The sequence below is a fragment of the Pseudopipra pipra genome, chromosome 1 (genome assembly GCF_036250125.1).
Source record: "Pseudopipra pipra isolate bDixPip1 chromosome 1, bDixPip1.hap1, whole genome shotgun sequence".
In the NCBI taxonomy this organism is placed as follows: domain Eukaryota; kingdom Metazoa; phylum Chordata; class Aves; order Passeriformes; family Pipridae; genus Pseudopipra; species Pseudopipra pipra.
The window spans coordinates 67,878,463-67,904,663 of NC_087549.1; the positions used below are offsets into that span (position 1 = coordinate 67,878,463).

At 38.9% G+C, this 26,201-nt stretch overlaps 1 protein-coding gene across 3 annotated transcripts in view; it reads right to left on the minus strand.

Moving 5' to 3' along the window:
• The window catches only part of RPRD1A (regulation of nuclear pre-mRNA domain containing 1A), a 44,042-nt gene extending 21,218 nt beyond the window's left edge, over window positions 1-22,824 (minus strand). Inside the window, exons 1-7 of one of the 3 annotated variants that reach the window (XM_064660099.1) lie at window positions 22,498-22,824; window positions 13,049-13,178; window positions 12,233-12,339; window positions 12,055-12,149; window positions 11,062-11,188; window positions 10,788-10,963; window positions 567-626 (exon numbers count right to left, since the gene is read on the minus strand). In XM_064660099.1, coding sequence (XP_064516169.1) covers window positions 591-626; window positions 10,788-10,963; window positions 11,062-11,188; window positions 12,055-12,149; window positions 12,233-12,339; window positions 13,049-13,178; window positions 22,498-22,648 — 822 coding nt within the window. In that variant the 5' untranslated portion in view covers window positions 22,649-22,824 and the 3' untranslated portion in view covers window positions 567-590. Of the gene's footprint in view, window positions 1-566; window positions 627-7,812; window positions 7,908-10,787; window positions 10,964-11,061; window positions 11,189-12,054; window positions 12,150-12,232; window positions 12,340-13,048; window positions 13,179-22,497 lie in introns of those variants that run through there. The other 2 variants (XM_064660097.1, XM_064660095.1) reach the window with 2 other exon arrangements.
• Window positions 22,825-26,201: the final 3,377 nt, after the last annotated feature.

Below are 26,201 nucleotides of genomic sequence, written 5' to 3' on the forward strand. Positions count from 1 at the left end.
AATACTGAATCAGGCAAGAAAGTAGAACAGCTAGTGATATTGGAGAGAACACCTAAAAACACTGGCCCTTGAGACTACTTTCAGAGAAATACTGTTTCAATTCTATTATCACATGCAAATATTTTACACCCACAGTAGTACATTTATTCAAGATGAGGCACCACAGTGGTACAAGAGTGTTCCATAAGTAATGATGCTATTTGACTCCTCTAAACCAAGAGCCAATGTCCTAACTGCATCCCAGTTAGCCTAATTCTCCATCCCAGAGTAACTCCTACCCAGTCTGTCCCCTCCAACTCTCCCCTTTCCATCTCAGTATCCCTTGACCTCTTCTACATCGCCCAACTATTGTCACGGCAAAGAGCAGTGGAGGTTACGGCTCAGGATAGCAGACTCAGGGGAGAAGAGCCGCTGAAGCATTCCTTTATGCCCCTCTGCTATTTACGCATTCACAGAAGTAATTTCATCAAACTTTCAAGAACAACTGTTTCTCTGTCAAATGAAAGAACTGATACAACTGGCAGCATAACTGCAGCAGTCAAGTATCACAGGAAATCGGACAGTACCTGTAAGCCTTATATAAGAGCAATTCACTCCCCTCTTCTGCCAATCGCTGCCAGCACTACCTAAGAAATATTAGAAAAATGTTTTACACTCTCTAATCTGATAAAAAGTCAACTTAATGCACTTTTTATCTCAGAGATACATCTTCACACTATATAAATAAAAGTAAAAATTCCAAGACAACATAGAGCTCATTTACAGGATTTATACATCATCCTGTGTTGTTTCCCAGCATTCTGTTTCTCCTTATTTCCTTCAATTTTAGTCCATAGCATTCCAGACTTTGGCAGTGGAAAAACTTCACCAACTCCAAACTAGAACAACAGAATATTCTTTTACTTTTGGCAGAACTGAAAAACACTACAACTGCTTCAGCCTGAATGCAGAAGTAAATGTACTCTGGCTGTTTCTTTGGTTTAGAATAAAACTCTAAGGCAAGTGTAAGGACCACTTTACACACTTATCAGGTGGTGCTGAGCACTCTTGTGACAAAAAGCTTCCATTTCTTCCCACCTAAGAAATTAATTCTCAGCAAGCACAACAGATGTGGAATACATTGTTTCCTCACTGCTGCTAAAACAGCTCTCCCAATTGCTCTTACTGTTCCATTACACCCCCTCAGAATAACTAATCCATACAGCTTCAAAATGAGAGCTGGTGTTTCCACATTGTCCTCAACCATGTTTTAATCCATAGTTCCAAGCTGTTCTCCCTGCTTTGCAGACACATATACCATACCCTGCTCAGTCAGGGAAATCTAGGTATGAAGAAAATAATCCAGTTTCTAAAAAACACATTTTGAAATAAGATGCTAGGAAGAAAAAAAAACAAAACACCGAACAGCAGGCATGTGTCTAAACATATACATGAACATAAATCTCAGCTTCCAATCAGTGAAAGAATAAACACTTCTGCCAGGTACCTGCAGCACTGTGTGAAAGTTCTGGAGCGACCCTACTCCTCTTTCCCCCTCAGCATTTTGATTCAGAGTACACACGTTGTGTGTTTCAGTATGGAAGCAAGCCTACCAGATTGGCTTCTTTAGGAAAAAGGGCTATCATTTCTTCTTGGAGATGAATTTTCAGAATAAGGCCAGTATTAACTGAACTACAGGTGCTACTAGATGAAAGGAAACATTACTCAAAATCCTATTTTTAACCAGCAAGCTACAACAGAAAGATAAAGAGTTTTTACAAACTGGATTTACCAGCACAGTCCAGCTAAGAATTATGTTCCCTAACAGTTTTCATCTCTTCTCAGCTGGGGCTCTTGACCTACCGCTCCATGAAGTGGACTACTATTCTTTAAGCTTTTCAGGAATGACGAGTAGCTGATTTAAAAAAAAAAAAAAAAAAAAAAAAAAGGGCTGGATTTTATTTTTTGAAGTAAACTCCCCAGGTTTACTATGCTGACTAAGACATTGGTTTAACTGTGATGCTTTTGATCTGTAAAATTCAGTTTCACTGAGTCCTACTGAAGAGTATTTCTGCCCTCTACATTCATAGCCTTAGCTGAAGAGATGGAATTTGTCTGCAATAGTCACAATAAACCCTGTGACTAGTTCAGGAGGACCATTACATAAGATCATAATGAATTTAAATTATGAAAACAGAATTGCTTGGGTGCTTGATAAAGAAACTCAACTATGAACTCCTTCATTTTGATTCACATGAACTCAAATCATTTTGACAACAAAATTACTAACACTAAAAATTATTCTTATGTCATGTAAGATTCATATGAATTCTTGAGTGTTCTTATTTCTTATTTTCTTATATTTTATTCAAAGTTGATGGACTCAATAATAGGCAAATTTCAATTCAAGCTCTGGATTTAAAAAAAAAAACAAAAACAAAAACAAAACAAAACAAAAAAAAAAAACCACCAAAAAATAAAAACAAGAAACCCCACCAAATAAACAAAGAGAACCACATGGAAAGTGCACTATCCTTACATACTACAAAATGCTAACATATTCCAAAACAGGAATATTTCACCCATAATACATTTTTTTCTAAATGCAGAGAGGTTTTTTTCATATCACCTATACTTACTAATTAGTTTGCATCATTTTTTTTACTTTCCCCTATGCTGACACTGAAACACAACTGATAACAATATGTAATTTATTATTTCATTAAAAAGATCTGAAAATACTTGCCACCTCAAATGGTTACTTAAGCTGATGAATTATTTTCCTAGGTAGATATGAGGACAGAGATAAATACAAGCACTCTGCTCAAGATCTACAGTAAGCACATTGGATGCACATTTTCTTTAAATGCCATCTCACAAACAGCTAGTTGCTGTCCACCTGAATACTGTTTCCTTCTATCCACAAAAGCATGAGTGTTTTTATGTTCTACATCAGCTTTCACATAAATCACTTGTTCTGTATAACACTACAGTGGTTTTAAGTGAAAACATCAGAAGTCTGTCAGTGAGACAGAATGAAATTTGCTTTGTGTTGTTTCATTATGGCTTAGAGAAAAAGCAAGCTGATGTTCTAGTCATTTCTCTTCTTTCTGCTGCCGGAAATTCCTGGAAGCAATTTTCATCAGCTCTTCCAACCTACCAGGCAAATCATTATCAGAAACACAGTAAAAAAATCTAAGTACTTGTAGAGGGCATAGTAAAGTGCAACTTGAGCATGATGCTTCAACTTCATATAGAAGCTCGTTAAACAAAAAAAAAAACATATTAAAGTTTCTAGATCTTAATGATGGCAGAAAAAAATTTCCAATTGTAACTTTTGGGTATCAGCCTAACAACACAGGCCTTAATTAGGACACTATTTAAAGAGAACATTAAGTTCTCTTTTGAGTCACAGCTTTTGAGTCAGACACACTTATCTTCAAATACACATAGGCTTATTTTCCCATTAAATGAAACTATCAGGAGACATTAGCTAAAGCAACAGATTTTCATTCAGTTTGTTTACACAAGTCATCTCCAATTGCGGGGCAGAGCTTTCCAATACATTCCCTTCCCTCTTCCTTTCCATCCATAACATTCTTTTTCGAAACTAGACTACAGATGTTTCCTTTGCAACTCCAGAGAGAGAAAGCCCAGTGTTTAGTCTGTGTAGTTACTACCTTTCACCCCAGTGTGGTCTTATATTCCTATCTAGAGTTCACAGTTGCTTTAACAAATAATTCCAAAAGCAAGTTTCTAGCTGTGGGAGGGATACAGGCAGGGTTTACAGTTCTGCTAACTTCGTATTCACAACACAGATGAAAAAAAACTACTACAATTTAATAAGTCTAGCAACACAAACATCAGAATTTTAAAAAGTTGTTAACAGTAACAGTATTACTGCAGGAAATTAAGGCTTGCAGAAAAGGTGTAGTCTTAACTTGAAAGACCTCACTGCTACTACCAACACAAACAGGCACTATGGTTTCAGTATTTCTTATATCCATTTCTTACATCCAGGTTTTCTTTTTCTTCCAGCAAACACCTGATCAAAGCAAAGGAAACATCTGCTGCAGGAAGCACCACACAGTCACTTGCCAATCTATAGCTGTCCTTCAAAAAATTTAGGAAGTTTTAGACATAACACTGATTATTTCCTTTTCAATTTCCCAACATCTCAGATGTTTGCACAAGGTTTTACATACCTGCAAAACTTGTTCTTCTGAGGGTGACACAAACAGATCCATTCATTTTGGTTAACAGTATGAAGTTTTTGGCTGGCAATAGCCAGGAGCATTCTGTCTAAAAGCCTTGCAAACAACAGCAAGTCCTACTTAGGTAAGACCAGTATCTTCTCTCTGTATTTTTATAATGAGGAATTCAAAAGGTACCTCAAGGGTATTAAAGTACCTGGTACCTTGTGGTATCTTGTACTTTTTTTTCCCCTTTCAAATAAAAAGTAATGGGTAAGCTGCAGAGTAAAAATTAAAAACCCCCATCCTTCACAAATAATAAGGGTGAAATTGCTAAATAAAAAAAAAAAAAAAAGTTGTAACATTTTTATTACCCTTTTTTAAAACCAGAGCATGTTCAAGGTGACAAGCAATGTTTAAAATGTGATGAACTGAAGCAAATATTATCCTTACTTTACAAGGATGAGCAAAGTACAACCTACAACCTGCCTTAGTAAAGCCAGGATTTATATTCAAATATCTGGCAAGTCAATTTAAAATGTGGAAGTCTTCAAGTGTTTCTGCTGTTCTGAATTGATCTGTGATATCTAATACTCCTTCAGGTACTGAAAACTGAGTAACAATGCACCATGGTATCTGAGCCTGCAACTGTTAAGTCACTATATGAAAAAGGCATATTTATTACTCAAGTACATACAGGTTATAAGCTTGCTATGAGAAATGGGTCAAAGAAGCATTACGCTCATAAAATGCGTACAACACAGGGCAATAAAATACACTGACCACTTGACTTTGCTTTGCTGTGTTTGACCTCCAGGCTGCTGTTCTCCATTCTAGTCCTGCAAATTACTGCTACAAAACTCTACAACTGTATCTCCTGCCACTGAAAAAAGTGCTCATGGAAACAAAGCAACCACATTTAAAAGATACACTATCTACCTGTAGAAATGCTTTGCAAGCCTACTTCTATTGCAGAAAAGAGACCCAACCCAGGTCTTATTTTAAATATTCCATTTCGTACAGGGTAGGATGGGGAGAGCTAGGATGAAAAGAATTCAGCGATTAGAGATCCTTAGCCTATATTTCCTTCCTGATTGTTAAGAGCTACATACATTTCTCTGAAAAAAATACAAGTTACTTGAAACTGGGCCACAACAGAAAGAAAGTACTTATGGTGAAGGTCTCCTCCCTTTATTATAAAAAGGTCTACAGTCACGTTCCCCTCAGCACAAGAATATCTGAATTGACTCAAACACCTCTTTCTGTAGAAGTCATAATCCACAAACTGGAAGCACTGCCAACTTAGCTTCAATTTTTGAAGCTGCAATCCTGAACAGAAATTAATGATTCATGTCAAGAGATCATACAACATGTTGTTTGGTACCACTATTTCCGTTGCCAAGCATGTATCAGAAGATCTTAAATATTCAAAAGTCCTCATGAGTATAGATGAACCTTACTGCCCAATTCCAGCTACCTTCAAGCTACCTTCTGTAATGGTTGCATTGTTGGCAGTTCAGCTTTAACTCCAGATTAACTTGAGTTACTGTGCTGCTGCCACATTTATGGAGTTGGAGATCACCTACAATACTGCAAACTCTATCCCCTAACAAAGGGCAGTGTAGGACTCATACTACAAATCAATTTTTGACTTCAACCAAAGCTCAGCAGAACACTTTAGCTGCTCAGCTGCAAGGTTATGAAGAAATGAATTATTTGCAGTGGACTTGAAAAGTAGGAAGCATGATGGAATATATTACCCTAAGTAATCTGTCACTGAACGAAAAGAGCTGACTTACAAAGGTTCTAGTGAAGTACAAGCGGTAAAAAGAAAAAAAAAATAGCAAGGAAAGCACTACACCCTGTGATTACATTAAAGCCATGCTGGAGGGCAACAGCAGACAATAGTACCAATCCAGTCTTGTATTGTGAAACAAAACCTAAGGACAAGAGGCCTGTTATACCACTGCCATCCCTGAACTGTTTACTTAACATTTTTGCCTACACTTGGAACCACTAATTGCAAACCGAGCAGGAAAAAAAAAAAAAGGCCTTTAAGTCCAGAGCTACAGACAAGGGTGAATAACTTTTTGCTGTTTACCTTTAAAAATCCATGACAAAACCTCCAGGAAGACAAGTCAAACTATACTGAGCCATAAAGCTCAATCATATAATAAAAGCGTACTGAACATATAGTATTCTCTCAACATGCCAAGAAACCACACTTATAACCAGATGTGTGTAAGAATATGAATATTGTCTATATAGCTGTAGAAAATCAGGAATGCAAGACAGTGACATCATCAATGAAAGTGTCTTATTTAAATGCAAGCTGCTAAAACACAGTAGTGTTTTACTTCCCAGAGTAGTATTTCCTTCATAAAAATTTGGATCTAGTGACAACATATTCCCCAATTTTAAGTGGTAAGTTGACAGAAACAGCATGTGAGAAACTGGGTCATCCAGTATACACTAAGTGTAGCAATGCTTCATTTTTCCGTAATGTCAAAATGAATGTGAGAGGTTGTCTTGTTTTTCTAGAAAAAGGTTGCGTGATCCCCTACTCACACTTGCTAATAAGTCATGTAAGATTTCAGACTATCAGATCCTTTATTTGAAATGTAATAAGAGACTATTTACTCTGTAATCAACCTGTGGAAGAGGCAAAAGCAAAGCAACATGAGAGAACAGTAAATCAAATACTTCTCTCGTTCATTTCATTTTTAAGGCCATGTTAACCTCAGAATGTGTACAGGACAGTCTTATCAAAAGGACATGGACACACCTGGGTATCAATTTATGTATACTCAATTCTCTGTTCCTGTATAAGATAAAAAGCTCTTTTTATCAGCCTTCAGTGAGACCAAGAGACCAACCAACAATTCTGTTCAAAAAGTAGGGGATGGGCAGGGAGTTAGGACAGGTATACAAAAAGGAAGCAAAGTGGGAACAGTCAACCCAACCAGCAGAAAACTTGAAATGGTATTAGCACTCAAAGTTTTCATACAGAAATGGTTCCATAAAATTATTTCTGCAAAAATTTCCATTTTCTCTAATCGACAGAATCATATCTAGCTAGAAATCCTAGACAGAGTTACAGTACTCTGAACCTTAAATATTTATACTAATCTAAAACTTACAAAAGTGAAGAGAAAATACTCTTTAGGATGATGTGAAATTTGAGGGGGGTTCCAAAAGGGCATAAGTGCAATTATAAAACACACATTCTCTGCTACCTAATAAAGTTTTTTATTGTGCTTGTGAAGGACAAGCCCTACATTCATCACTTCTCATTTCTGATCATGTAAACCCAATAGCTAGAGTGTAAGTGAAAGTCTGAAAAAGTCTTGTTTTCACAGTTCTCTCCTTTTGGTAATGGCAGCTTCAATGCAAGTGACCCCCAAACTTCTCCATTGCAAATTTCGAATGATTTTATCAAAAGGACCTGGGAGTTTTAAGAACAATCACGTGAAAGATTTAGTCTTCGAGAAAAAGGAATGACACTGGATAAATATTTATCCATCTCAGGCATAAACTCAGTAATGTTTGTGAGAATATAGATGAAAATAGCAGAGGTTTGGTATGACTAGTTACAGAAATCCTCCTCTTCAAGTTTTCAAAAACAACAGACAATACAAGATTTTGATTCTTAAATTTATTTTTAGCAGGATGTGTGTACTAATGGATGGTGACATCATTAGAAGATAGGTCCATGTCCACCACCTGCAACAGAAGCTAGAAAGACGTTAAAGAAAACAATTTAAGAGTTAAAAATGACACTACTTACCCCAAACATACTTAGGAAAGTCACCTACTAAGCAGTACTGTTAGCTTTTGATGCAGACATGGTATTATTTACTTGTTACCAAAATCTCCTTTCAAGATTTAATGCATATATTACCTTGATTTTTATGTGAATCATGCACTTCTGTTTCAGAAATAACAATTAGAGAAACTCTCATTCTTAAAGAAACTACTCATAGAAAGATTGGTTATTCAAAATTACTTACCTGTAAATTGTCTTTAGAAGATAAAAGATCTGCAAATTTAGGTCTAATGGTCCCATTTAAAGTTGAAAGCTAATGAGAATTCTCTGGAAATTCAAATTCTATCGCTGTTAAACCAGGTCAACAGCAAGTAACATTTCTAGATTCAACCAAGAATACATCCACTTGTTTCTTGCCATACATGGGTGTTTAACAAATCAGTAAGCTAGGGTCTCAGCATTATACTCACAGATTGGTGATACTAATTCAGGAAGAAATGAAGACTTGATATGTTACGACCCAGAGACCATGTTATACTAAGAAAAATGTCAACAGGCAGAAGTCTAACAAAAGAAACAATCTTGTCTAGAACAAATTAATTTCATCAGAAATCACACTTGAGTAGCGAAACCTAGGAACACAGTTCAGGGAAATACATTCTCAAAGAATTAGGTGACAGGCCCCTTTCCCAGTGCTATTTCAAATGTGAAGCCAAGAAGCAAGGCTCAATTTAAGGTATGGAATTTCCCAAGACAGTAAAGACAGAGTCCTTGCTTATCTCCATTTCTTAGGAACTAAAAACAAAACACAGGAGCTAAGTCAGGAGGCTCTGCAGACAGTATCATGAAAACATCCTGATCTTAACATTTCAAAACATCAAAATGTTTATCAGCCTCCACTTCTCAAACCAAAAAGCACTAATGGTAGTGAGCATGAGGTCACTTCATTTATCTTAACACTAGCTCAGAAACTTCATTGTAAGACTGTTGTTCTTAACGATCTCTTGGCTCATCAGCCTTTATTAGTAACCTGGGTTGACACCATCTCGGCTCACAGTTCTTTATTAGTAATTCACATGTATACCACACTGATCAGCCTAAAAACATTCTTACAGTATCCTTCAACATCCCAGGACTTCATCTGTTTAAAACAGACTGCTACAGCTACTGAAGAATGTCTCCCGCTTTTTAAAGAAAGACCTCGAACTAGTCCAAAAAAGGAACTGTGCTGTATTAGAATGCAATTCTTTAGCAGTTTAAATAATTCAGCCAAGAAACTTGGTTTTAAGGACTTTGACAGCCCAGTAATACGCAACTCCTGTCTCTTACAACTATGAATTCTCTGATCTAGTAATACTGGGAAATTAAACTGGTTTATATTTGATGAAAACAACGAACAAGGGCAGAATCTGCTCACAGCTACACTACCATTTGTGATTTCTTTTTAATTGAGCTCTCTTGTTTTCACAGAATTATAAATCTGTCTGAAACACCAAGTCACTGCCTTTTGAGCAACTCACTATCCCAGTGGTCTACTATACCTAAACAGGGAATAATTGCTGGTACTGAGCTACAAACACAAGTCAGTGTCTCTAGACAACCAGTCCTTCACTGAAATTGGGTATTTGTCCTTCAAACCCACTACACACAGTCAGAGGGGAGGTAGGGCATGTGATGAAAAGCTTAAGGCTTCCTGTTCTTTAATCTTCCAGGTTCCATTATCCAGTTGGGTCAGTTGCTATTGCAATCAGAACTACTGTGATACCACCTATCTTACATGAAGTCGGTTGATATTCTTCCCACAGGATAAACACACACAGTAAAGTTGACAGGAAGAACCTTCATCAATTGCTTTTCTGTGAGGCATAGAGGAAAGTAAGTAAGTCAGGAAATAAGAGTGGGAATGATACAACTGATCTGAATGATGACTTCAAATACATTGTGAACAGCATTTTCCTGAACAAAGGCAATACAAAATCTGAACTCAAGTTATAAAAAGGTAAAAAACCCCATTAAGCAAAGAAAATGTTCCTGACAGGCCTGTATGATGAAACCTCAAGAGTAATTAATTTGGGCACCATATATGCATATGCTACAGTTACAGGGCACTGCAATTGTTTAGATATCTCCTCTTGAAAAATGATACAGCTTCAGTTCTATTACTGTAGTACTCAAGTTAGCCCTGGTAAGCAATTGACATAAAATTATGGACATATTCTAAATATGTGGGATGTTCAACAGGAGGCTTTACAGTATTACATGGTAGGAAAGGAAAACAGATGACTGGGAATAGCAAAGAATAGAATAACTTAGGGGATCATGCTCATAATGAGCTGCTGACTCTGCATCCTTCTTTTATTATGATCTGTCTGGCTCTAATGGTGCTAGTGCTGCTAACCAGCTGTATTAGAGGCTGTAGAGGTTAAAACTACATTTTACTAGGTTTAATGGATGCTTGAGTCTGGTTAAAAAGTTGTGCTGAAACCAATGATCAAATTCTTATCCTTTAGCAAATACATAACTAAGACTTACAACAATGAATGAAAGGAGCATGAAAAAAAATTGTGAGAAATTACGTTTGTAACACTCAGGGTAAGAGTTTTTATCTGCACTACTAAAACTAAGTCTGTACAGACTTAACAAAGACTGAATAGCTAAAAAACCAAAGAGCTGGTTTAACAGGTTTAGAACACTGGAATCAAACAAAATGTTAATAATGTGCTGGAAGCAAAGATGTAAGAGTGGCAATTAAATATTTATCTTTGGAGATAACAGTTTTTTAGGCCCACTAAAAACATTTGCAAGAACAAGCTTTAGTGAAGAATGGACTAAAACAAAACATTACGCACTTCCAGTTTATGTTCTTTCTCTGCAAGGAATTCTTTTTGACATCGGAGAAAGTCTGATAACATTCGAGTCAGCTGTTTTCTATCATCTATTTCAGCTGCCAACCTGCCATTGTAATCCGCCAGCAACATACATGCATCATCTACCATTTTGGAAAGTTGCTCTCCAGATTCCTTATCTAAAAAGCAAGCAGAGAAAAACAAGTAAAGCGTGATTTCATCACACATCGTTAGGTTCTCAGAACAGCATTCTGGTTACTGGGTCCCCAACCCTCACCTGTTATTCTGTCTAACAGGGACACATCTTGGACCTCTATAGGCAGCGAGGCTATTCTCTGATGAACTGCTGCATCCCCAGAGGCAGCATTTTCTAGTTCTTGTAATGCTCTAATGAGATCTGTGGTCTGAAAAAAGCATGCAAGATGGAAAACTACTTTAAGTAAACAGATCCTAGAACAAAACAGTATCTTACAATAAGGTTTGGAATTGATTTGATGGCAATTTCAACAGCATTTGCAGCATCAGCTTTAAGATGGAGAAAAAAACCAAACCTTTCATTCTCAGGATAATATTGCAGCGTTCCCAGTTTTAAAGGTCACCTTCCTCCAACAGATTTTTTTCATTTAAATTCTTGGTATATAAGGATTACTTATACATCTTTTATTTTTGACAGTGAATATTTTACAATACCTTTCATTTTACTATAGATTTTTAACGTTATCTTTCGTGTCATTTTGCTTCACTATTGCATCAGACTAGATCAGTGTGCTTCTTTTGAAAGTAGAGCTCATGTGATTATTTGAGGACAGTCATTCCTGACCATAACAAAAAGCCTTTTGAGATAGGGCAATACCATAATAAAAAACCCGCACGAATTAGGAAAGCTATAACAGTGCAAGGTAGACAATTTTTCCCAACCATCATGATTGCAACTCTGAGAAATATTTTACTGATAAATCCATAACAATCTTACTCTAACACATGGGTTACTCATTACTACCCTGGAAACTGAATGAGAACCCAAAACACTGTAGAAACTACTGCTGAAATCCTGATGTGAGCAAAGCTGGACATACAGTTAATACATTCAGGTTTAGTGTCAAATGACTAAAGTTACAACATACATGTAACCTGAAATACTGTGAAAAGTTTTTGCACAGAAACGGTACCTCATTAAAAAGAAAAACAGAGATCATTCAAAAACAGGAGTAACTGAAAAATTCTGCATGAAATCATATGTAAATACAGAATTTTATAAACATGTTTTTACCTGAGGAGGGTCAGTGGGAGAACTTCGAGGTGAACAGTTATTTTCATCAACTTTTATCTGTTCATACGTGCGCTTCCTCCCCTTTCTATCTCCATCTAAATGAAAACAAACAGAGCAGTCAGGGAAATAGTTATTTCAAAGAAGAGACTGAACCTTGATACGCACACAAAATACTTACACAAAGCTTGCCTAAGTTGTTCTAATACATCATTTTCATAAACAGACCTTTCTTCCCAGATAGACAGCACTCGGCCAAGGTGTTTCTTACAACTCTCATCAGACTCACTGTTACAGGGGAAAAAAGCAAGTATCAGCACTAGGTAGAAGTACAGTGCTGCTATGTGATTTTTCACAGAAGAACCTTCACATACCTTAGCAATATCCAAGCATCAGAAGTCAAATAATCTCAGAAAATAATAATCACATTTTAAAGAAAGAAAAGCAAATACCAGTTCATGGTGTCTTAGCAAGCACATAAATAAAAAAGGGCCAATGCCCAACTCTCTGTTTTCTTGCTCAACCCATAAATCTGTAGGTTTGTAACCCTATTATGCAAACACTGCAAATAGGTTTGTGTTGCTTCAACAGCTGTGTATCATTGTGAAAATAATCCTGTATCAAGACTCTAGCTTCCTCATGCGATGAGATTAATGGCTGCTGGGGAAAAACAAACCATGAAACACCAGCAATGAAAAATATCAAACTGTTGCAGCACATATACACAGACTGAAAGCAAGTCTTAGTTTCAGGAATAGCTGACAGCTTTCCAAAGCAGAACGGACTGAATGCTGACGAATTTACTATGAAACTTCATCCAACAGCATTAAGACTCTCCAAGATCAAAAGAACACTGAATAAATCAAATTAACAAGACCTCAAGTAGAGAAATAGCACACAAAGACTAGCTGGGCCAGAAGAGACCAACTGAGGACTTCTCTAAATCCCCCTCAAACACAGTATGAAGAAGGACACTGCACATACAAGTTTACCGTACCTTGAAACATGTTTAAAAGCCTCCACTATTACTGGAGCAAAGTCTTTTGTAAATTCTGGTCCTTTTCTTTTGCTGTTCTGTATGACATCATTGGCCAAGTACAGGAATGTCAGCTTCCTATTTGGTTTTGCTAATAAAAAGAATAATAAAGAATAATTAGAAATTTTATCCACATTTATACCAAATACAAACACCCACCTCTGGACCTCCCCCACTCTGAAATAAAAGATGTTTTTTTCTGTTAGCATTACTGCTTACAACCATTTCACATTTACATGTGAATAGACATGTGTCTATTTCATGTGAATAGACTCCAGTCATCCATTGGGTTTTCTCTCTCTTCTGCTCTCTTTGTACAAATTCCTCTTCCTTCAGAGTACGAAAACTTCCCTTTAGCATCATCTTGGAAAACAAACAGGGAAAACCCCAGATATTCCAAAGTGTCCTTCAGACCCCAACTATTCTCAGGTGTTTTCCTGAGTCTTATGAGATTTGTCTGTTAGGTAGCCCTCATGGATTTCTTCAGCTTTCCTTTGAGCCTGCATAAATTTCTTACACTCACGAAGTCCTCTCACAAGTCACTTCACAGATCCACACTCATTCATTCCTGTGAAGAACCTCCTCCTTTTCAGTCTGAATTTCATCAGTCTTACATACCCACTTCTCATTCTTGCATTTGAGCAAACTGAACAGTCAACCCCTAGTCAGTCTCCTTATTATCACTGTGATACTTTCCTCCCCCATCTCCTAATTATTAAAATACTCACATGCTGGTAGCTGTAACATCAAGAAAACGTTCAAAAACCACTTTCAGGCTCCTTGGTGTATCCCTTCTCCAAGCATCTTAAGTATTCTACCTCCTCTCCAATAATGTGCAATAGATTACAAGCTTGCAATTTACAAGTTGCTTTTGAAAATCTATTCCATGTTTTTTAAGTGTTCCTACCTGGGTGTTTTCATTTACAATCATACTTCATCTAATCTTCAGTAGTCTACAAGTCTATAACTCTTATTGTAACACTTCTATCCTTGGTTAACACCAGAATATCATTACCACTACATAGTCTCAGCATGTACACTTTGATTTTAAAAAGAGGTTTCTTTTGAAAGACAAGGTTTTTCTGCCCTCTCAACTGTAGTAAAGCCAGTCTAGGATTTCCTATAATTCATGCTTAGTCCACAATATGATTTGATTTTGTTAATTTCTATTCCAACCTCTCAAAAATGCAAAACCATCACCCTCACATACAAAGAGAAAATTCGTTGTTGATATGCTTTCACTCCAGGGAAATGTTTTTGAGAATAAATTTTGCACTAAGGAAAGACTCTTCCGAGGGATTTCTCCTTGAAGTACTGAATTTTTCCCATCCTCTTGGACAGACATATCTAACAAGTTGAGAGTTCTGGACTAAGTGGGGGGAAAAAAACCCTCTGTTAAACGTAAAAACACACCTATCTCTTACAATCAAGTCAAACTAAAGAGTGGCAAAAAAAAAGAATTAGCTTGGAAGTGCTGGACACAAGGTGGATCTATTAAAAATCTACTCCAAACACTGAAGTCACTATAGGAAATAAATTTGTGACAAAATCTGGCTAATCTAAAATGTAGATTTTCTAAACTTATGCTACTCAATTTCTGTATTAAAACCTGACTGATGATACAACAACACATCTCCTACCTAGGTTTCAAGTAAATCAAAGTTCTGACACGTAGAAAGCTTTGAATTATTCAAAGAGAGACTCTTAGAAAACACATATTGTCTCACAGGCACACCAAAAAGTAACAAGCACTTACCAAAGATGACCCTGCACCCCTCCCCATTTCTTAAATAAGCCCAGAATTATGACTCAAAATCTAATGAAGCAGGCCACTCCCCATACTATATCCTCCGGAACTGCATGCAAGATAGGTCCTTGTCCATCCATTTTACAGAAAACAAGTCATGTTTTAATGTTCAGTGATGTGACCAATTTGTGACAAATCTTATCTTTCCAACATAAGCCAAATCAATTGGGCTGGCAAAGACAGGAGGTGCATGCACAGTGCCATGAAGTCAGGTAGTGCTGATTCTCACAAAACCTAGACTTGATCTATTCACTGCAGTAAAGACATCCATGTACCAGGTTTGGAAAAGCCTTTGAAAACCCAGAAACTCACTTTCAGGCTTATTTCACCTAGTACTACCTTTTCAGCTTGCTATTACAATTCAACATAAACAAAGCTGCATATAATGAACAAAAATCCTAAACCCACTATTAAGCTAACTGTGGCTTTGGTTAAAAGTTCAATCAATACTGTACCCTTATGTTCACAAAGACAATTGTGAAATAAAATTGAAGCCCTCTTGCTGTAAGAATGTGGTGCACAAAATTCCAATGCTGAAAATCATGCCTAGCCTTGAGAATGGTTTCCTTTCATTTCACAAATCTTCAAGACTTACATACTGATCTACTAGCAACCTGCCTTACCCACGAGACTAAAGTACAATGTAACCTCTGGCAACTGAAGCTGACAAATTTGAGCTGAAAAGCATTCTACTATGACTGTAAATTAACTATTGAAGTCTGAAATACAAAACTGAATTCAGGACCATATAGATCTGTTCTGGAAAAAAATTATGTTAAAAGCATCTCTCTTCACTTGTAGTGACATGAACTTTGCAGTCCAGGGCTTTGATAAATCTCAGAACAACAAAATGGATCAAATGGATTATTTTAAGTGTCCTCAACATGTGGCAAGGCTATTAGCAAAAGTGTTCCTACTGTGAGAAGAAAATGAAGGGAAAAAAACATAAGAACTTAGGTTGAAGAAGGATTTGTAAGGCACATGCTGCCAGAGTGTACAGTGTTATAAGTAGCCAGCCCACAGTACCTCTGGTACACTAACAGTACAGTGAGCTAACACAAAACTTCTAAGAAATCATCCACATTGGACTGGGTCATCTTTTCAGAAGATTTGTGCAGCATTCACATAACCCCTCTGCTTGTTTCAGTTAGATTTACCATTTAGCCACCAAAGTAGCTCCCTGAAGCACTGTAGTCTGAAATATTTTAACATGTCAACAGTGCTGGTTGGTGTAAGACCATATTAAGCATATTATTCTGATTATAAAGCATCCATAATGACACTAAGTGGGATCTGCATCTTGCAAATGAAACTATGTCTGTCCAAAAAATGTACCTGACATGTTTAAATGCCAATGAATATCCTTCAGATATTAATGATATTTCACCTACAATTGGCATACTGAGGTATCTAAGTGGAAACTACATTATTAAGTCTTAGTTTTTGGCAAGCCATGCTTCTTAGGAAAGCATACTTGGTACGCCTGGTTCTTTGCCAGTTCAGTATAGATGCCCTGACATTATATGCTTTAGTCCATAACAGAGAGCTCTTAACACTGATAAGACACCATTTTAGTGCAAGAAAATAGTATTTTACCTTGAAAGGCAATAAGATGGTCATTTTCACTGAGCTTAGCTCTGGCAATCAAAGGCACCATAATCACCTATATTTGTCTTCTCCAGGTTTACCTCCTGATTTTGAAACTGAGCTCTCATGAAGATTGCTAGTAATGTGCCCATTAGTTTCATGCTGTTCTACACCTCTTCCCTAGAGTCAAGAGATATTTGCCATCTTACATATAACTACAGAAAAACACCCAAGCATAAGAGATTTCACTCACATCCCACTTCAACTGTATACATTGACTGAGCCATCTGAAAATGTTACATCAGGCTTTAAGGTTCTACAGCTCAGCTTTGCTACATCGACTGACCTTGAAAGAAAATACCATCTAACAAGAGGTTTTGAGAAAATAAGCTTCAGTATATTAAAATCCCACAACAGTTATCAGGACTAAACAGTTTATTTAGCACACTAAAGTTATGTAATATGGATTCAAATAAAGACTTGGCTCAATAGCTTTAGAATTACTTTAGTCTACATACATGCAGGAGAGTGTCATCACTTCTAGAATCTCTAGGACACTTCCTGTCTCACAGCACGTTTCACACCTTTGCAAGAGAAGTTCACAACATCTCTGTAAACATTCAACAAGCTTTCAAGCTTTTTATTACACAACCAAACATCTTCAGGTCAAGCAGCACTGAAGCTTGAGGGCAAGATCACTGATTCTTCATACTGAGGAGAGCTAACCTGAGTTTTTATGCAAGCTGATGAAGTGCAGCATTTTTTGTAACATGACTGTAAAAAGCCACTTGAGAGGCTGCCACCAGAAAGGACAATTTAAAGATAACATAATCCATAAAAGGCACACTGTACAATAAGCACTTAAAATTCATTAACCTTCTTTTAAGAAAAAGTTAAACTAAGTGTTCAACATTGCACAGTCACCTGATTCTCCTGGTGAATTTTACCAAGGTTTGATAACTGTTGTGTTTTCTTTTCAAAGAGGGGAATGGGATTGCCCACTTGGATTGACAGTCCAAGTACTACAACTTTGAGTTTGGAGGCCAATAACAAAGAGAACACAGCATACAGACACTTCTGGGAAAAAGGCCATCAGCATCAAATTACCAGGGGATGCAGAAAGCTGGTCACAGACCAAGGAAACCATTCCAACATAATTACTCTGCAGAAGCTTCCCCACTGCACTTGGTGTATCTTGAATTACCTGAACACACGAAACAAACCAATTTCTTTCATTGGCTCGCCTGGCTAGTACAATGCCAAGATGGATATGAATTAATGGCAACAACAGTTTCAGGACAAGAAAAAGACGCTACACTTAAGTATTCAGAATCAGAATGGTAAAAGACAGGCAGGTACAGGTAAAATATGAGGTCTCGAGATACAGCACTAATACATATTTGGACTACACTATCCAAATATAATTATTTTGAATAGTTATACTCTTATATTGCTACTCTGTTGCTCCTAACTGTAGGCCGTTTTTTAAATCATGTGTGTAGCAAACCTGACTCAATTACTCCAATTCACCTAAAGTTTTGCCTGTTATTTGATGATCTCCAAACCTTTTGACATAGATGAGAAAATTCACGTGGATAAGCAGGAAGGCACCCACAAGCACCTCTGTCTTAAGTATTCTTACTGGTCTCCTCAAGAACACCTACTAACCAACAAAGTCAGGAAGCCACAGTTTTCTTTCTTTTAATTAAAACATAACCTATTTATTCTCTCACATGGGCCAATGACACTATAGCACCATTAAGTAAAATAACCTTACAATCATCAGTACAGAAAGATCCCTTCTGGTAGAAAAAGCTACACGACACAGTATAGAAAATAATTGCAAATCAGGAACTTATTTCCTGTGATCTACTTCCCATCTGCAAGGCAATATACTGCAATCAGTTTTGGCTGTAGTTGTGCTTCAAAGCAGTTGACTTGAGTATCAGAGTAATTTAAATGCAATACAACTTTCAAATCTGCTTTCAGTGTTGCTAGGCCTTCTCAATTTGCCTACTAAAATCCTCTATCTTCCAAATTTCAGCAGCTGCCACAACAGCCACTAGCTTCAGGAAAACATATTGCATCAATGCCAACAGCTATACTGAGTGAGGACCCAAACACCAGCATATGTCCCAGTAGCAGAAGTTGCAGACAAACAACTATAAATAAGCAAAGAATAGTAGCTTCTCATACCACTGAATGACTTCAACACCACAAAACCAAAAAAAAAAAAAAAAAAAAAAAAAGGCATATTAACAGGAAGAGCAGGTAAACTGTCAGAGTCGAGCACTAAAAAATACATCCATCCCTCTGTAGCAGCCCAGATGTACTTACACAATTGTGGCTGTCTTAGAGCTGCTAACCCAGATAAGCTGTGCAGGGAAGAGTGATCAGTGTGACACGGGTGGGGTGACAGATGACAGCCAAAACAAGAGGGCAAGTGATTAAGGGGGGTGGGGGATGATCAGCATCAGTTTCTGAGGCTGACTAATCAATGAGATGCCATGTCAGGTTCTGAGGAAACAGATACTTGAATCTGAAACTAGGTTTAAAGATACAACACGACAACGTCCTGTGCAGAGCCAAGAGCTAGACTTGATGATCCTTCTGGGTCCCTTCCAACTCAGAATATTTTGTGATTATTAAAATATCATTAGGACATAAATACCTAACAAGTGACAGAGCTGGACCTGGAAAAGCTAACAGAAAATGAGATGACAGGAAAAGATTATTACAGACAACTAACTGGAGCTTAAAATAACAACTCCTATATAACAAACTTTTAGCAAGTTTGGGGGTTGTTTTTCTTTGAAAAAGAATTCATTTTAACCCAGTACTGCAAATTGCACACTGAGCCTCCTGAACAAGCACTTATTGTTCACCCTTGAAGGCTGATGCTTTGAATTATGGAACAGAAATTTTTCATTTCAAAACAAAACATACAAACAAGTAAAAAATCCCTACCGTTTCAGAGAATCCTGAAACCAGGCAGCAAGAGATGCATGCAAGAGAACATACCTGATTTGCAAGTAACAAAAAATAATTCTCAACAGATTCCATCTCAGAAAAGCCTATTCAAAGGTGTTCCTAGGGGTTTTCCCAGCAGCCACTTACTGACTGCAGGTTTACACAACAAATTTTTATGCATTATACCACTACTCAGTTTAAAAAAAATACCCAGTAAGTTATTCCCTTTATGGATACATAAAATTACATAGTTTAAATGGGTCCACCAATTGCCTTTTGGGAATGACTGATGTATTCACATTACAAGTTAATTAAATAGTACTACTTAACTACTTAACTACTGAAAAAGCTTATGACTACGAAGTAATTAACTATTTAACTTCAAGTGTTACATTTCACATACATCTGAAATCTAGCCAAAGTAGGATCATTTTCCTCCGTACAAACTTTTCAAGAAAACCTGTACATGAAGGTGTATGGAACCGATGATCTCTAGATATGCCAGAATATGAGACCTGACTAGTATCAATTAAGCCAAGTAAACAGAAGGGCACTAAGACTTTATGTTGTGTAAATTATGTGTGCATTTGAAAAGCTGCCTCTTCACCTATACTCCAACTATTTTAAAAATAAAAGAATCAGAACCAAACATTTAGGAACAAAAGAGCTCAGATCCTAGCACTCGTTTTCATGAATCACTAGAGACATGTTCAGAAAAGCTCATGCAAGCTCATCTGACTCAAGTGATGTTTTACCAAAACTGAAAGCATCCAGAAAAAATGTAACATCACACTATATTGTGTTCAACCTAGTTAGTCATACCCCGTTCCATAAGCCCGAAAGGGAGTAAGCTGGAAGGAAGGTCTGGAGATGAGGGTGACAATAGATATACAATGAAAGGAAATAAAATTCAGAAAGGCAAGATTCAATTTTCAGTGCCAGTACACTGCTGGCTAGCAATAGCAGCTGGCAATGCCAGTAATTTTTGTGTACGTATTCTCCAAATAGAGGTAATTTTCCTCTCAAGCAGGAGAGCAATCATGTTCATACAGCTTGGATGGAAGGCAAGTCAGGAGCCTTAAACTTACTCTGTTTACAGCCTCATTGCTAGCATTCTGCTTTGTGGTGTTTTTGCACCTCACTTCACCACAGTACACTGGTTTTCCTTCCCATCCTCCACGTGCTGTCCACTTAGATCACTACACCCACCCTGTGGAGATTAGGGACTACATTGCAATTCTGTGATGCAATTAGCAAAAAGTTAATATTGGGTGAATGCAAGCTAACATTTTTGAAACTCAGGTACTGTTATCAGAGATGAAAAACTAAAATACGTCCTTTGTATATTAACTATGCCAGGTTCAAAAGTTGGACAACAGCTTCGACAAACTCAAGACAAAACCAATTATGGCAGCTATGCTCATCCAAAGCTCAAAACAGGCTTAGAAGTGGAAGTCAGACACTGAAAGCTGAGAAAAAGCAAAGCATTCCTCTGACTTTTCAAGATGGTTATCCTTGCCTCTCAATGCCACCTTCAGACACATAGACCATGTATCAAAGACTTCATTTCTCCAATTAGTCAAACAGCACAACAGGAAAATTAAGGTTAAAGACTGACCATTAACATCCTGCATTATTATGTAGGAGTATTGTGCACATTAATTAAGATGAGAAACCAAAATTCTGACCCTATTTCAATTAGTTTAAGATGCCTTTCTGGTATCATACACCACCTCAAACATTCAAGTTGTTTGATTAGAAGGCCCAGAAATGTGAAATGTTTCAGACACAGATGGGAGATCCATTAATTTGTTCCAGGAACAAGAAAGCAGGTTTGCAACTAACATATAGTGAAAATGTGTTTATTTCATAAGACAAAATACATCAAGTAAGCCTTTCTTAGGGCAATGGTAAAAAAGAATTCAACTCTTGCCTGAAAGTTCAAAAGATCACATTTCTCACAAAAAGAGTATTTAAAAAAACCCAACACAGTAGCCATGTTACATGAAACTCAGTGGTTCCTCTTTCATAAGTCCTGTCATGGCTTAGTGCTATTTTTCCTCTCCACTTGAAAGCCTAGTCTTCTACTTTTTCCATTAAAGATCCACATAATAGCGAGGCTCCAAAGGAAGCTATTGGAAGACAGCAATATTTCCTAGAGCAAAGCAGAGTTCTATCAAGTGAGTTTTAATTTCTTAAATGAATTAATTTAAAATCAAGTTATTTTCCAGTCACATCAAATAAACCTTCACATGCCATTTCTCCCTTTCAGTCCCTGAACCACTATCTATAGCTGCAAGTTCCTTCCTGTTAAAAAGAAAGCCACATAAGCATTTAAGTCTGCACACTTAACATAGCTAAAGAAACATACATTTTTATTATTATTCTAACACTGGTAGTAGCCATCTGGCAAAAATAGGAAGTAAAAACCACTTTGAACACATTAAATTGCTCTTCCTCCAGAGTATTCCCATCCACAGCTGCCCTACAAGAACAGTTTCTGGCATGAGTGGACAAGAAATTCAAATAGTATTACAGCTAACAACCATCATCAGAGATGATGAAAGACAATACCTAAAAGGCTCCGCCTTGAAAGACCTGTAATTACCTGTATTAATAACAAAAACCCCCAAATCCCGTCCCTCCTGTTTCCCACCATCCTCTCTCCTTTCACAAGAAAAAAAGGGAGGCAAAACACGAGGGGCAGCCTCCTCAGAGGCATCTCGCTGAGGGAGGAAGGGATAATGGGAGGGAAAAGACAGGAGAGAGGGGAGTAGAGGGAAAAAGAGGGAGGAGAAGCACCTCCCAGCCCACGGTCATCAAAAAACCGAGACCTGGGGCTGAACCCTGGCCCCAGTAGCTCCACTCTCCCCAGGCGCTGGGGCCCACCCTCGCCCTCTCCCTGCCATCCACAGGCCGGGCATCCCCGCCGCCATCCCCCTGCTTCCGCCGCCGCACACACCGCAGGGGGGGCCGCCACCTCCTCCTGCCCCGGATCCGCCGCCCCCGGGGCGCCCCGGCGGGGCCCACCCGGCCCCGGCCTCACCTTTGCGCAGCTCCCGCTCCCACACGCTGACGATGAGCGCCGAGTGCTTGCGGTGGTGGATGAGCCACAGGCTCAGGGTCTGCACACTCTGCTGCGAGTTGCTCAGCTCCGACAGCTTCCGCTCCAGCGCCGCCTCCGAGAACGCCGACATCGCTGCGCCGCGCTGAGCCCCGCCGCTCCGTCCCGTCCCGGCAGGGCCTCGCTCAGTCCCCGCCTCTCGGGCCCGGCGGGGGAGGAGCCGCCAGGCAATTCCCGGCCCTTTCCGTCCCGCCGGCAGCGCCGGGCGCCAACAAAATGGCGGCGGCCCAGACCCGCGGGGAGCCGCGCGGCCCCGCCCCCCACCCTCACTTCCGCCGAGCCCGAGTGGGAGGGCGGTGCTGGCGGGGGCCGGCCCTGGTTGGGACCGAGCGGGAGGGGACGTGTTCCATCCCATCCCCGATGCATTCGTCTGTACTGTGCCCTGGGAAACAACATAAAGACGCACATGCAAATTAGCCCCCCCTAAGGTAAACCCTCAAGGCCGATTTCTTTCACAGAGCATGTTAAGAATCACGAGATGGTTAGGGTTGGAAGGGACCTCTGAAGATCATCCAGGCCAACCCCTCTGCCAAGGCAGGGTCACCCGGAGCAGGTGACACAGAAACGCGTCCTAGTGGATTTGGAATGTCTCCAGAGAGGGAGACTCCACAGCCTCTCCGGGCAGTCTGTTTCAATGTTCAGTTAGGGCGGATTGGGGATATTGGGGGAGACCTCCAGGCCTTATGCTGCTTGCCCCATTACCTGCGAGGTGAATGCCCTTCCCCCCACCCCTGCACGTGGCCTGGTGACCCTGCAAGGAGCCCACACAGACCACCTGGGAGGGACCGACGAAAGAGAGGGTTTATTGTGGGGTTTGGGTTTATAAGGCTTTTAGGAGGGTCAAAGGGGACCAATCACAAGTTCAGGGTCACACAAAAGAAACCATCAGGTAAGGGGTCAACAGCCAATAAGAAGGGGTTAACAGGGGACCAATGGGACACCTCAGGACACCTTGGGTGGGAGACAATAGCTTCACAGGGGGGTGTTGGGAAGAGGGAGACAGTGACACTGCAGAAAATACACAAACATGTTGAGACATGTTTAAACTACAGTAAAAACTCCTGTTTCCATAGGGTTAGAGCTGTTTTCCTCACCAGTCCATCTCTGACAGGACTTTTTCCATACAGCATGTGGCAAGTTCATTGCTACATTCAGTCACCCTCACAGTAAAGTTCTTCCTCATATTCAAGTGGAACTTTGTGTGAATCAGTTTCTGCCCCTTACCTTTTGTCCTATTGCTTGGCACCGCTGAGAAGAGGCTGACTGTATCGTCTTGACACCATCCCTTCAGATACTTACAGACAGTGATGAGGTCCTCTCTCAGTTGTCTCTTTTTGATGCTGAACACGCAAAGCTCCCTCAACCTTTCCTCATAAAGGGAGGCGCCTCAGTCCCTTAATCATCTTCATAGCCCTCCACTGGATCTGCTCCAGGAGCTCCATATCTCTGTTATCCTGGGGAGCCCAGAACTGGACACAATACTCCAGATGTGGCCTCACCAGGGCTGTGTAGAGGGGCAGGATCCCCTCCCTCGACCTGCTGGCTCTTACTGATGCACCCCAGGATACCACTGGCCGCCTTGGCCCCCAGAGCACACAGCTGGCTCATGGACACCTTGTTGTCCACCAGGACCCCCAGGTCCTTCTCTGCAGAGCTGCTTTCCAGTAGGTCAGCCCCCAGCCTGTACTGCCTGGGGTTATTCTTACCCAGGTGCAGAACCCTGCACTTGCCTTTGTTGAATTTCAGAAGTTTTCTCTCTGCCCAACTCTCTAGCCTGTCGAGGTCCTTCTGAAGCAGTGCAGAGCATCCCAGGGTATCAGCCATTCTTCCCAGCCTTTATTTTTTAAAAATTTATAAAGTTTTCTCCCTATTTCATGTCTGACATTCAGAGAAGGTGTACCAGATGACTGGTTTTAGGCACTTTTCCTAATATTTGTTCTTAGTGAAACCTTCCCTTTAAACATAAATCTTTGATGAGGGCGAGGTGGGAGTGTTAGGAGGTCTTAATGTGAATTCTATTTACAAAATCATCTGTAGCATGAGTGATTTGGGGGGAACTAGAAAGGATTCTGCAAAAATGCTTTTGACAGAGAAATTTAAGTGAGAAGCTGCACAGATCCCTCCAGAATCACTTATACAGTGCCTTTTGATCATCATGAATGAAAGAACCTGTAACATACTGCTGTTTTTGCTATGTACAGCAGAGGACACTCTGGCATTAAGTAGAATTGGCCGGTGAAGTAAAATTAAGACAGAACTAGCTGACATAGATGCACCCATTAGAAAAGTGAAATATGAATGGTACACTAGTAACCAACATCCAAATACCAAGTTTTGGAGGTATATATATATATATTCTGGTGTTAGCAGGAGAAACCTGTGGGCGACTGTGGAAAAAGAAATATTTCTCTCACGTACAAGACTAGGCTATAAAGTAAATAGCAACAAACAGTAAAATTTACATGTTAAAGTGACAAAAATAAAAAGGAAGAAAAGGCAGGAAATTGGTAGAGAATTTTAGTAATGTTTGTAGAAATTTGAATACCAAGAGATCTTTTATGTGTTATATACTGTATAATATACTATACAGCAAAATAGAGATTTCACTTTTCCCATAAATCTTTATAGCACAATTAAAAATTTGCAGTAATGTTTACATCAGTAACCTAATTTAAAATCTATGCTTTATCAAGTAGTGAATGGAAATTTGCCATGAGACTTACTCAAAGCAAAGTGACTCTCAGAGAGGAAGTATTGCACCACGAAGGGTTCATTTGTTGCAGAGCTTGGAAAACCTCAGTATTCATACCGAAACAATTCATACATTAGTCACCTGCCTTTAAAAAATTCACCCACACCCACAGCAGTGGAGCTGCCAACAGATAGCAAGATTTCTTCCACACATTCCTGTGTTCAAACCGTAAGAGCATCTTCCCTCTGATTTCCTAAGAACAAAGTTCTGTGTTGCTTCTCTTCTGTCTGGCTAGTCCACTATGTTCTCCCACTCTGGAAGAAAGGAGCCACATGCGAGTGTAAGACAATGACTGTGAATAAATTACTTGGTTGATGTTTTTGTAGGACATGGGACTGGGAAGCTCTAAGTAGTTCAAAGATGTAATTACGGTCACCAAGAGGCTGTACAGCATGCTTACTTCATGTGCAGGTTGCAGATTTTTTTGTTTCTTTATCCCTCACCCAAGGACATCCACATAAAACCTTTCATAAGAAGGGAGTTTAACCCTAGTAAAAATTAGAAGTTTTAACATCTGTTACCTTGAAGGAATCATAGGAAGTGTTTAAACTCATCTGTGTCTAAAATATCTGTGCTTACAATGCATTTTGGGAAAGGTAAAAAAATATCAAACCAAAATAACACATCAGTCCACATACTTGCTTTTTTTTTCCACTTTTTTTCCCTTACCAAATATCTGAGGATTTATATTATTCAGTTGTAATTCAAAGAGAAAGCTTGCTTCTACTGAGATGCTACATCTTGATTTGACTGTAGCGTTCTCTCAAAAGCAACTATTCCAAGGCACAAACGTGTATGTGTGCTCTTTGTCTTCCTGAACCACTGCCACTGATTATCAGAACATTGAGCCCTGTTTCTTGGACTGTCTGCAGCA